At 42.2% G+C, this 12,297-nt stretch overlaps 1 protein-coding gene across 1 annotated transcript in view; it reads left to right on the top strand.

Annotated features, from left to right (window-relative positions):
• The first annotated feature begins 8,586 nt into the window (after nt 1-8,586).
• Nucleotides 8,587-12,297, top strand: part of Nr1d2 (nuclear receptor subfamily 1, group D, member 2) — a 29,359-nt gene continuing 25,648 nt past the window's right edge. Inside the window, exons 1-2 of the mRNA XM_013010511.1 lie at nt 8,587-8,861; nt 10,338-10,426. Of these exons, the coding sequence (XP_012865965.1) occupies nt 8,804-8,861; nt 10,338-10,426 (147 nt within the window). The 5' untranslated portion in view covers nt 8,587-8,803. The remainder of the gene's footprint in view (nt 8,862-10,337; nt 10,427-12,297) is intronic.

The raw sequence follows: 12,297 nt of genomic DNA, 5'->3' as shown, positions 1-12,297 counted from the left end.
GGCCTTATCTAGGGTATGGGTAGAGAAAGGTGTGGTCACATCAAATTCAGATGTGACCTCAGCAGATGCAGACCTCTTCCAGGTGTGCCAGTTGCCTAGGTAGCGCAGGTACTTGGTGGAGACTTCTCGCCATCCAGGAGAGGACCTTACATTCTAGCCTTTTAATAATCATGAAATAGGGCACGGATTCTCTGGCTACTTCCTGCTGACAAGGGGCGTCGACATTAGGGGTAAAAGGCTGGAATTTGGTCCCCTCCCAGAGAAGGCAGCGAGCAGCAGTCCCCTCCCAGAGAAGGCAGCGAGCAGCAGCTGTCCTTTGGTGGTGTGAGTCCTTCGATGAAGTCCGGAGAAGTCTCATGAGGCATTGAGGGGCTGGAAAAAATACAAGAGAGCAAATAAATGGCAAGAGGAAGGACTTGGGGCTGACAATGTTGGTAGAAATGTCCCTAGCTACTTCTGACATTTGGTGACTAGGTAGAGAAGTCAGGTGACAAAGGCGAGAATATAAATTTCTGTTCAGTTAATAGATAGACAGGTATAGACATTGGATGGGCAGGTTTCTTACTTCCACTGACCTCCCGGCTCTGGTTAGTTTTGAAAGGGACAAAGTGGCTGATGTGACATCATCTCCTCTTACTCCCCTCCATTGTCCCTTGTTTCCCAGACTGGCTGAGTCTAGGTGCTTGTTGCTGGGATAGCTTTTCCCAGTTAGTATTCAAGGAGGATTGAACTCAAGGCCTGGGCACTATCCCTGAGCACTTTTTTTTTTTTTTTGAGTCTGGTCGTGGGGCCTGAACTCTGGGCTTGGGCGCTGTCCCTCAGCTCTTCAGCTCAAGGCTAGAGCTCTACCACTTGAGCCACAGCACCACTTCCGGCTTTTTTCTTATGTGGTGCTGAGGAATTGAACCCAGGGCCTCATGCATGCAAAGCAAGCGCTCTACCACTGAGCCACCTTCCCAGCCCTCCCTGAGCACTTCTGCTCAAGGCTAGCACTCTACCACTTTGAGTTATAGTACCACTTGCAGTGTTTGCTGATTACAGATAAGAGTCTTGAGCCATGCTTCCAGCCTGGCTCTTTGCAGTTAGTTGGGAGATGCAGTCTTAGGGATTTTTCAGCCCGGGCTGGCTTTGAACTGAAATCTTTGCCACAAAAACCCTTTATTTCCAATTAAATGCAACAAAAGAGATCAAGTAAAATAAGTAGTTTATCCGGTTCTTATCAGGAATTGACCAACAAATATTCTGCAGTGACAAAACTCATTAGATGTGATGAGAATTTTAGCACAGATATGCCCAGTATTTTAGAACCACATAGTAGTAGAATACACAACACAAAACAAAAAAGGCAAAACCCAAAACCTAAAATTTTGACAACAACGTTTAGACATCTTTGCTAACAAAGCAGATCAGATGGTTGGGCCTCAGTTACCAGGGCCTGCGAAAAGAGCAACTTGTTAGCAAGCCACCTTAGAATAGATGGATGGAGTTGTAAGCTTGGTGGAAGGTTAAGGGTCACATGGGGCCAAACCCTTAACCCACCATGTGGCCAAGATGGCAAATTCAAGATGGCGAATTTGACTAGCCTTTGAGAAGGAACCTAGAGGGGGGTCCCCGGGACCCAGCCTGCTTCACACTCTTCAGGGCACAAGTCAAAATGTAGAAAAGAGAAAGGGAGAGAGAGGGAAAGTTGGACATGAATGGCAGAGAGAGAGCAAGGAGAACCTGAAAGTAAACAGACTTCTGACCATTTACCATTGCAGTGGCAAAAACTGTCTACATCTGAGAATGGCATAAAATTAGGAGCTCTGGCTTTCCAGGGAGTGGAGGAGGCATTTCAAAGGGGTTTCACCGCTCGGGCGTGATTCGCAGCACCCCATTAAATATGTAGGAGAGTCAGTCTTGTGAGTGAAGGAGAGCTGACCAGGCAGAAGCAGCGTCCCAACTTCCCCCAGAGCCCTCTAGAGAGAAATGGCCAAGCCCCCAAAATCAAGTGTCTTCAGCTTCAGAGGTGACCGGCCTTTCAGCTAAAGGCTGTAGGAGCTCTCTGGTGTGGCGCCACGTCTGGACAGAGACTGAGCAACAGAGAACTGGAGAGAGTAGATTCACTCACCAGAGTAGAGAAGTGGTGTGAACGTGGATGTGAAGGCCAGCAATGGTATGGATGCGCTGTGTCCACAGCAGACAGACCGGTTCGCAAAAGGCTGTCAGAACTGTGGTATTCCTCAGAGCAAAAAGGGAAAAACAAAAAAAGAAAAAAGAGGAAAATAAAACCCGAGAGGAATCCCACCTATCCTGACTTTAAGCCCTTTATCCGAGTCACGGCACCATTTATGTTAGGGTTTTAAAGAGAGGTAGCTGAGTAAGAACAGCACCACGCACATGGTATTCAGTTAAGGGGTAGGTTTATTCATTGTTCTGGCTGGCACCAGGCCATGTTGGCCCTCCACGAGGCTGGGAAAGACCTGGGAAAGAGGTGGGAAAGAGCTGAGAAAAAGCTAGAAAAGAGAAGAGAGAGCTGGGAAAGAGAGAAAAGAGCTAGAAAAGATGGTCACCTCATTTTAAAATACAGTTTCCTAAATAGTACAACATTTAATTATTTATGCATTCTTTAAAATTGCTTTGGTCTTGTCACCTTCTCTGTGTTTGCCCATCTTGATCTCTGCCCTCTATGTGATCCTCAGCATTTCAGTCTTTTGTGTAAAATACCACTTATATTAATGTAGACTTTTTAGAGAAAGGATCACGCTGGTCTGTCAGCTCCGTCCCCCCGGACACAGTTGGAAAGTTAGTGCTTTTAGGTCTACCCTATCCTAGTTAAAGAGGAATTATCCATAATCCTCTCAGATGAGAAAACGAAACCTGTGAAAAATTGTTTTGTCTGAATCACAAGGCAAGAAAGTATGGTCATGAGTTGACATCAGATGTCCTTTCCAGGAATTTGGGTAAACCTGGGGCAAACCAGGGGGCAGAGTTCCCTCCTCCCCCTCCAGCAGTGCTCTCCAGCAGTATGAAGTGCATATTGACTTCTGGTTTGTCTGAAGTTGACTACTGGGTAAGCCCTATCCTGGGAACTGGCCCTGCTCCACAGTCCCTTTGAACTAAAAATAGAGACTCTGCCTTAGCTAATTTTAGCTCCAGGCCTCTGAAGTTCATTCTGTGTTTCTGGAGGTGTTGGGACTTGCTGGTTTGGGGATTTTACCTTTCTTGATTTATCATTAAAAAACTACAGGAAACTCTTTAATCAGGAACAACATTTCATTTCAGTCTTGTGCTAACTATAAGATTTTCCCATTTTATAGAAGGATTAGGGACAAAAAGTGACAAGTGACTTGCTTGCTTAGGTTTTTAGTAAGAGTGACAGTCTAGCTGGGCATTGGTGGTTCACACCTATAATGCTGGCTACTCAAGAGGCTAATATCTAAGGATCACAGTTCAAAACTAGCCTGGGAAAGACAAATTTGAAATTCTCTTACCTTCAGTTAACCAGCAAAAAGCCAGAACTGGACGTGTGGCTCAAGTGGTAGAGCACCAGGTTGAGAGGCTTGAGTGAGAGCCCGAGGCCCTCAGCACTGTGTGTGTGTGTGTGTGTGTGTGTGTGTGTGTCACTTTGTATTCTGTCTTAGACAGTCATAACTCTCAGCTCTGGCCCTGCTCCTTAACTTCTTAAGCTCTCAGCCCATCTACAAAATGGGTCAGTAGAAACTAGTTCACAGGATTCTTTTTACAAGGATGAAGTGTGACATGAAGTTGTATCATTTCATGGTTGGCATCTGGTAGGTGAGTAGTGACCTGTAATTTTACATCTTTGTCTTTAACTGGGTGGAGCGGCCACTGTAGGAATTTGTTACGTTCTAGGAAATTAAAATTTAACCCTCTTGGGTTGCTAGCCATCCTGCTGGCACTTTGTTTGGTACTAAGAGTAGATATTAAAGACAGTTAACCTAGTGTTGAAGGTTTGCTAGGAGAAGGTATCTGCTTCTAGGGGAGTCATTTTTTATTCTGTGGTGTGCTTGTACTTCCTTAAGATGAATTGGCTCTGATTTGAATTGGTAGTATAGTAATTTTTCTTAGGTTTGATTTTGGAGCTGTTGCAATTTTTACTTTTTATTTTTTTGGTAATTAATTACATTGCTTCTCATTATGTAGCCAGTGTTTTAAACCAGTTCTTAAGCAATCTTAATAGTGGTTGATTTTTTTTTTTTGTGGCCCTTGGGATTCAAACTCAGTGTCTTATTTTTGCTAGATTGGCATAATTCTTGGGAGCCACAACTCTAGCTCTGTTTTCACTGGCTATTTATTTGAAGATAGGGTTTTGCTTCCCACCAGGCTGGTTCCTCAGTTTTGCTTCTCCTGTCCTAGGTTTCCTGTTGCTGGAATCACAGTTACATGCTCCTGCTTCCAGCTTCCCTTCCTTGGAGACATATCTTTTGTACTTTTCTACCCAGGCTGATACTTCCATGATCCTTCCAATTTGAGCTCCCATATAGTTTGGGATGATAGATGTACAGCATGGTGCTCAGCTATGGGTTGAGAAGGGGATTTTGTGTCTTTTCTGCCTAAGCTAGCCTCAATCCATGATCATCCCATTCTTACCCTTCCAAGTGGCTAGGAGTTCAAGCATGAACGACTGCTTCCTATCAGATCTTTATTTCTCTCCTCTTCTTCCCCTCATCCTCCTTTTTTTTTTTGAGCCCCCTTCCTGCCTTAGTCTTCTCAAGTTTTGGGATTACAGGTTTGTATCACCACACATGATGCTAAAAGTTTAGCTAAGCTGAGGTAGTCAGAAGGAAGACCTTGTGAATATAATGGACTCAGAATATTGGCCTTAGGAAAAGTGTACCCACTTTCATTATCTCTTATCCTCCTGAGATGTTAGGTGTGAATTTAGTACATGAGGCACCAATTTAGAAAAGACAAATAGCTATGAGATACTACTTTAGGACTTTATTGAGGTTTAAGAATAATGTTTTTCTGGGGCTGGGAATGTGGCCTAGTGGTAGAGTGCTTGTCCATCATGCAGGAAGCCCTGGGTTCAATTCCTCAGTACCACATACACAGAAAAGTCAGAAGTGGCACTGAGCCTCAAGTGGTAGAGTGCTAACTTTGAGCTGAAGAGCTCAGGGACAGTGCCCAGGCCCAGAGTTCAAGTCCCATGACCGACTGACCCCCCTATCCCCCCCAAAAAATGTTTTTCTTTGTATCCTATAATCAGTGGAGACATATATAAGAATGTAGCAGCACCAGGTGTTGGTGGCTCACGCCTGTAATCTTAGCTACTCAGGAGGCTGAGATATGAGGATCGCACTTCAAAGCCAGGAAAATCCTTGAGAATTCTTATCTCCAATAAACCACTCAAGTGGTAGAGCTCTAGCCTTGAGCTGAAGAGCTGAGGGATAGTGCCCAGGCCCAGAGTTGAAGCCCCATGACCAAAAAAAAAAAAAAAAGGAAAAAAAATATAGCAGCTTGCTAATAGCTGTGATTTCTAGTGCAAACTTTATATCTCATGAAACATTGTAAAGATAAATGACACACTATTTTTTTTTGGCCACTATTGGGCGCAGTCGTTGAGTCCCTTTATGCTCAGGGCTAGTGCTCTATTACTTGAGCCACAGCTGTTACTTCTAGGCTTTTCTTAGTTTTATTGAAGATAAGAGTCTCATAGACTTTTGTGCCCAAGGTGGCTTTGATCTGCAGTCCTTGGATCTCAGCCTCCTAAGTAGCTAGGGTTATAGGTGAGAGTGCCTAATCTTCACACTACTTTAACTCACTAAAATGATAGGCAGTCTTGGTAGGTAACACTAACTAGCCTTAAAATTTCTATTTTACTTCCTCAGTTTTCTGAGTACCAGACTTATAAGTATACCATCATCCCATATACCAAATTGTGTTTAAATTCACTTTCAACTATTCAATTTCAGCTATTTTTCAACTAGTATACAAAAGAATATCAAAAGGCTTATCTTCTGATGCAATCTTCTCCATACTAAGTAGAGCCTTGGAAAAATGTTTTGATAAAATACCAGGTAATTGTGGTGACAGGTATTTTACATAATTTCTCTTGGTGTTAAAAACAAAAATCAGGAGCTCTTTCTCTAGTGTTTAGATTCCTGGGGACTGGTTGATTTTAAAGTTGGGGTAGGGCTGGGAAGGTGGCTCAGTGGTTGAGCGCTTGTCTTGCATGCATGAGGCCCTGGGTTCGATTCCTCAGCACCACATAAGCAAAAAGAAAAAAGTTGGAAGTGGCGCTGTGGCTCAAGGGGTAGAGCACTAGCCTTGAGCTGAAGAGCTGAGGGATAGCGCCCAGGCCCAGAGTTCAGGCCTCACGATCGGACCCCCAAAAATAAAAATAAATAGAAAAAGTAAAGTGGGGGTAGATGAGCACTGCCCCTGAGTACTTCCTACAGATATAGTAATTGATTTATGGCAATGTTCCTCAATCGAGTGTGTGTCAGAATTTCCAGAAAGGCTCAGGAAAATTATAATGCAGAAGATCTGGAGGAACTCTGAGAATTGCCATTTCTTAACAGATTTCTAAGAGATATGATGCTCCTAATCTATGGTCTACTTGGTTGGTTGGACCACATTGTAGTAGGTTTAAGATTTCAGGACAAGCCGGGCGCTGGTGGCTCATGCCTGTAATCCTAGCTACTTAGGAGGCTGAGATCTGAGGATCATGGTTCAAAGCCAGCCCGGGCAGGAGAGACCGTGAGACTCCTATCTCCAATAAAACCACCAGAAAACCACCAGAAAACCCAGGCCCAGAGTTCAAGCCCCATGACCGACAAAAAAAAAACAAAAAAAAAAACAGTAATAGGAGATATATAATCAATCCCTATATATGCTCAAAAAGCCACTAAGTATCTGTTCATGATGAAGGAAAGTTGTAGACCTTGGCAGAGGATAGAATTACGTATTTGGTGTGGGATTTGAGAAAATTATATATTTGGTCTTGAGGCTAATCTTGTAATATCTCTTTGAGGGAAGAAGTTTAAAACTATACCCGAGGATAATTTTAGCTGCTTTTTCTTTTTTTTGGTCAGTCATGGGCTTGAATTCTGGGCTTGGGCACTGTCCCTACGCTCTTCAGCTCAAAGTGAGGGCTCTACCGCTTTGAGCTACAGCGCCACTTCATGTTTTCTAGTGGCTTAGTGGAAATAAGAGTCTTATAGACTTTCCTGCCCAGGCTGGCTTTGAAGCTCGATTCTCAGATTTCAGCTTCCTGAGTAGCTAGGATTACAGGCATGAGCCACCAGTGCCCTAGATGCTTTTTCTTTTTTCTTTTTTTTTTGGGTCCGGTCGTGGGGCCTGAACTCTGGGCCTGGACGCTGTCCCTCAGCTCTTCAGCTCAAGGCTAGCGCTCTACCACTTGAGCCACAGCCCCACTTCTGGCTTTTTTCATTTTACTTATGTGGTGCTGAGGAATCGAATCCAGGGCCTCAGGCATGCAAGGCAAGCACTCTACCACTGAGCCATCTTCCTAGCCCCTAGATGCTTTTTCTTAACCTGGGAGGTTTATAGCCTTTAAGAGGTGTAGGCCAGTTTCTAGAGGATTATTGGTGAATTTGGGAGTTAAGTTTTGAGAATAGTTTTAGGAAGAGGATTAGCTTCAGCCTAACTGTTGCTCTCTCTGTCTCTCTGTCTCTCTCTTGTCTGTTCCCCCCCCCCCCATGCTGGTCTTGGGGCTTGAATTCAGAGCCTAAGCACTGTCCCTGAGCTTTTGTGCTCAAGGCTATTGCTCTACCACTTGGGCCAAGCTCCATTTCCGGCTTTTTGCTAGTTAATTGGAGTTAAGAGTCTCATGGACTTTACTGCTCAGGAAAGCTTTAAACCCCAATCATATCTCAGCTCCTGAGTAGGTAGGATTACAGATGTGAGCCACTGAAGCCCAGCTCCAGTCTTTTTTAACATGCTCTGTAACTACTGATTTGGAAAAAGAAATGGGGTGTGGATCCCTTAAGATGTGTTTAGAGCCATGTGTGTCTGCAGGTACAGTGGCAGTGTAGGTGAGGAGGGAGTGGGAGAACCTGGTCTTAGTGGACAATTGCAGTTATCTTTAGGCTACAACAGAATGGAAAGGTTTGATAGCCACAGATTTCTGAATTGCCCTGTTTTAAGAACATTATTTTTTCTGGGGCTCCAAATGTCCATCTGCTCTCAATTAACCTGTGTTTCAGCCAAGTGCTGAGGAGGCAATGATGAGCTCATTGTTCTGATTGTGTCAGATGAAGAAAAAAATGTAGGAGGCAAGGATTGGACCAGAACCGTTTGCTTGCTGAAGTTACTTGGATGTTTCTCATTCATTTTAGGAAATGAAAAGCTTTAGGTTTTGGTCTGCATGTGTTCAGAATAATCAACCATGTTAATGAATACATGTTAACTCCCATATTAACTCTCACCAATTTCAAGTCACTTTTAAATGGTGAGAGTTAATATGGATTCAAGGTACTTTTTACTTTTGCTGTGAGCAAATGTTTAATATCAGTACCTGTCTCTAAAGTTAGTGACTTTACTAACAGTTTAGTAAATTAGTGTGTTCAGATGTGTAGAAATAAAAATATATATTTTCTTATTTCTAATAGTCTCATTTCTCTTTGTAGGAGGTGTGATTGCATATATCAGCTCCTCCAGCTCAGCCTCCAGCCCTGCCTCGTGCCATAGTGAAGGTTCTGAGAATAGTTTCCAGTCCTCCTCTTCTGTTCCATCTTCTCCAAATAGCTCTAATTCTGATGCCAATGGTAATCCCAAGAATGGTGATCTCTCCAACATTGAAGGCATTCTGAAGAATGATCGAATAGATTGTTCTATGAAAACAAGCAAATCGAGTGCTCCTGGGATGACTAAGAATCACAGTGGTGTGACAAGTAAGTTAATTTAGTGTGTTAAAGGTCACTGACATTAATAGTAGATGGGGCTTATTAATTCTTAGCTTTCCATTTGGGGTCTGTTATATTTCTGGGTATAATTTTCCCTCCTGGTAGTCATGTTGTATAGTTGGGGAAGAAATCAGTTGATGGCTTTAGAAGTTTCAGCATAGGGGCTGTCATGTGGTTATATGCTCTGCCTGACAGTGCTTCTTCTTTCACGTAGTTACCTTTCTTCTGGTCTTTGGTGTACTGAGTCTTGTTTCTGGAACAGAGTACTAGCTCATTATGGGAAGGGGTTTATATTAATGAAATTGGTTGGGAACATTTGGGATGAGGAAATGAAGCAGGATTGTATAACCATTTAGTGGTGGGATTTGGACTTGGAGTAAGTATGGAAGTAACAAGGACTAGAAGAGGAATGGTCAAGGAAGAGACCTGCGTGGCTCCTGTTGGGAAATTGAGAAAGTACAATTGCCTGAGGAGACATCTTTGAATCTTTTTTTTTTGGTGTTAGAGATTGAACCCAATACCTCATGCATGTACATTAAGCAAGTGCTCTAAGCTATATTCCTAGCCCTTATTACATTTTTTTTGTTTATGAATTCTCTTATCTGTTTGATTTTTTTCTTGGTTTGTTTGAACATCTGATGTAAAGCAATGAAAAGTTTTCAGAGTTTCAGTGTATTTTTAAAGTTCTCAAAAAAAGAGGGGCAAAAAACCCCCATAAACCAAACTCTCCCAGGTTGTATAGCGCTGCATTTAACACAAAACAATTTGTTTATTTGGTATAGGCTTCTTAAACATGTAATTTTATTGTTACTCTTAAGGTGTTTTACCAAGGGACTATTGTTTCATAAGTCAGATGAGTACATTTCTTTTGGGACAATGTTACTCTTCTTTGCTTACCTCCCTAGTTTCTCCTTCCTGTCCCTGCTCACAATTTGCATAGCTTATTTTATATATAGTGTCCGTTGAGTACCATGTCTGCATTTGTTCATCCTTCCCTCTTCCATTTCTGTCTGCATCCTCTTTTGCCCCCCCAAAAGACAGAAAAAAGAACAAATGAAACAAAACAAACAAAATCCCTCAAAAGCAAAAAAAGAAAACAAAAGAAAAAATAAGCCACAAACAGAAAAACTCATGTTTCTTTTTCCTGTAACTCATTTGATAAATACTATTTAGATGTTCAGTATTCTTCTCCTAAGAGTGTCCTCCTTTAGTCTCATGGTTTGTGTGTGAATGTCTAGAGTCCTATATATTTCAGATCTAGTTCCTACATATGAGAGAAAACATGCACTGTTTGTTTCTCTGAGCTTGTCTTACCTACTTAACATGATTTGTTCTAGGATTTTTTTTAACAGCACAAAAGTAATTTATTGATGAAAAGCACTTACAAATTGAATGAAATAAACAATTTAAAAAATATTGAATTGTTTCCTCCAGCTTTTCACTTCATGTCTGTTTGTGCCCTAGAGTTTAGTGGCATGGTTCTACTGTGTAAAGTCTGTGGGGATGTGGCGTCAGGATTCCACTATGGAGTTCATGCTTGTGAAGGCTGTAAGGTAAAGCAAGATTTTGTTCCTTAAACTACTGGTTGTGGGTTAAAGAAATTGGGGTTAGGTTTGTGAATTTCCACAGTTGATTATCTAGAAGGAGGTGTGAAATAAGCTGTTTCTCTTAAGTTTTAAGCATTTTAGACTTTTTATTGTTTTGGTTGGTCATGGGGCTTGAACTCAGGGCGTAGGTGCTGATACTGAGCCTCTCTGTACTCAAGGTTAGTGCTCTACCACTTGAGCACTGCTCCACTTCTGGCTTTTTCTGAGTAGTTTATTGGAGATAAGAGTCTCAAGGACTTCCCTACCTAGACTGGCTTTGAACTGTGATCCTCAAATCTTAGCCTCCTGAGTAGCTAGGATTACAGGCTAGGATTACCCATTTTGAAAAATATTCTTAATTTAGTGAAAGTATTTTTTTTCTTCATGATCTTGATCCACATAAATTTTCTATCTTGGTTAAATTAAGGTGTGAACTATTTGTTAAACAAGAGCTTGTTCACTAACTCTTATCTAGGTGGTAGGGAAACAGGAAGGAATAAAATAGTCAAGGCACTGCTGTGTCTCATTAGTTTCATTTTAAACTAGAACTTTAAATTAGATCTAGCCTTGCTCATGTTAGAGTTGCTGTAATAGAATACTAGAGACTGGGTAATTTGTTAAGTTTGCTTGGCTCAGTTTTGAAGGCTGGGAAGTCCTACATTGAGGGGCTGCATCTGGTGAGGGCTTTCTCACTGTTTCATAACATGGAGAGAGAGATAAGGCTGGGGAACGAACATTTACACTCATAAGAAGCTGAATTTATAACAAAGCCACTCTATATTGATGAAGACAGAGCCCTTGTGACCCACTCATCATTGAGAATTTGGGGGGACACATTTAAACCCATAGCAGCTCTTACCATGTGCTTTGACATTATGATGTGTCAGATTCTAGGAGCTGAGAACAATCCCTAGGTACTTCTAAAAATGTAATGTCTAAAGAAGTAAGCCAGGGGCTGGGAAGGTGGCTCAGTGGGAGAGTGCTTGCATTGCCTGCATGAGGCCCTGGGTTCGATTCCTCATCACCACATAAGCAGAAAAAGCCGGAAGTGGTGCTGTAGCTCAACTAGTAGAGTGCTAGTCTTGAGCTGAAGAGTTGAGGGACAGTGCCTAGGCCAGAGTTCAGGCCCCATTACTGACCAAAAAAAAAAATCCAGGAGCCAGTGACTCATGTCTATAGTCCTAGTGATTCAAGAGGCTAAGACCTGAACATCACAGTTTGAAGCCAGCTCATGCAGGGAAGTCTATAAGACTCTTATATCTAGATAACCACCAAAAAGCCCGAAGTGGAGCTGAGGCTTAAGTGGTAGAGCTAGCTTTGAGCAGAAAAGCTCAAGGATAGGACCCAGGTTCTGAGTTCAAGTCTAAGTATTAGCACAAAAAAGAAAAGAAGGAAGTGGTGTTGTGGCTGAAGTGGTAGAACACTAGCCTTGAGCTGAAGAGCTGAGGGACAGTGCCCAGGCCCAGAGTTCAAGCCCCACGACCGACCAAAAAAAAAAGAAAAAAAGAAAAAATACCTAGTGAATAAAGTAATTTTGAATATAAATTGAATGTTTGAGAAGGCTATGACCAGTTTGTAAATTTAGCTGTTTTTCAGTTATCACTACTACTAGGATGTTGGTTAGAAATCCCAAATTAGATAACCTACTTATCTAGAAACCAACTAACCAATCAATCTCTCTCTTGTCTTTTTCTTTCTTAAAATCTAATACAGTCTTTTCTTTCACTGTTTTTTCTTTCTCTGTCTTTTCTTTCCTTCCGTTTTTCCATCCTTCCTTCCTTTTTGTCAAAAATGTATTTCTTTTCTTTGCTTGCTTGCCTGCTCCCTCCCTCCCTCCC

This window comes from Dipodomys ordii, unplaced genomic scaffold, assembly GCF_000151885.1.
Source record: "Dipodomys ordii isolate 6190 unplaced genomic scaffold, Dord_2.0 Scaffold12, whole genome shotgun sequence".
NCBI classification, from domain to species: Eukaryota; Metazoa; Chordata; class Mammalia; order Rodentia; family Heteromyidae; genus Dipodomys; species Dipodomys ordii.
Note: the sequence above shows the minus strand (reverse complement) of the source record. Positions and strands in the feature narration are given on the sequence as shown.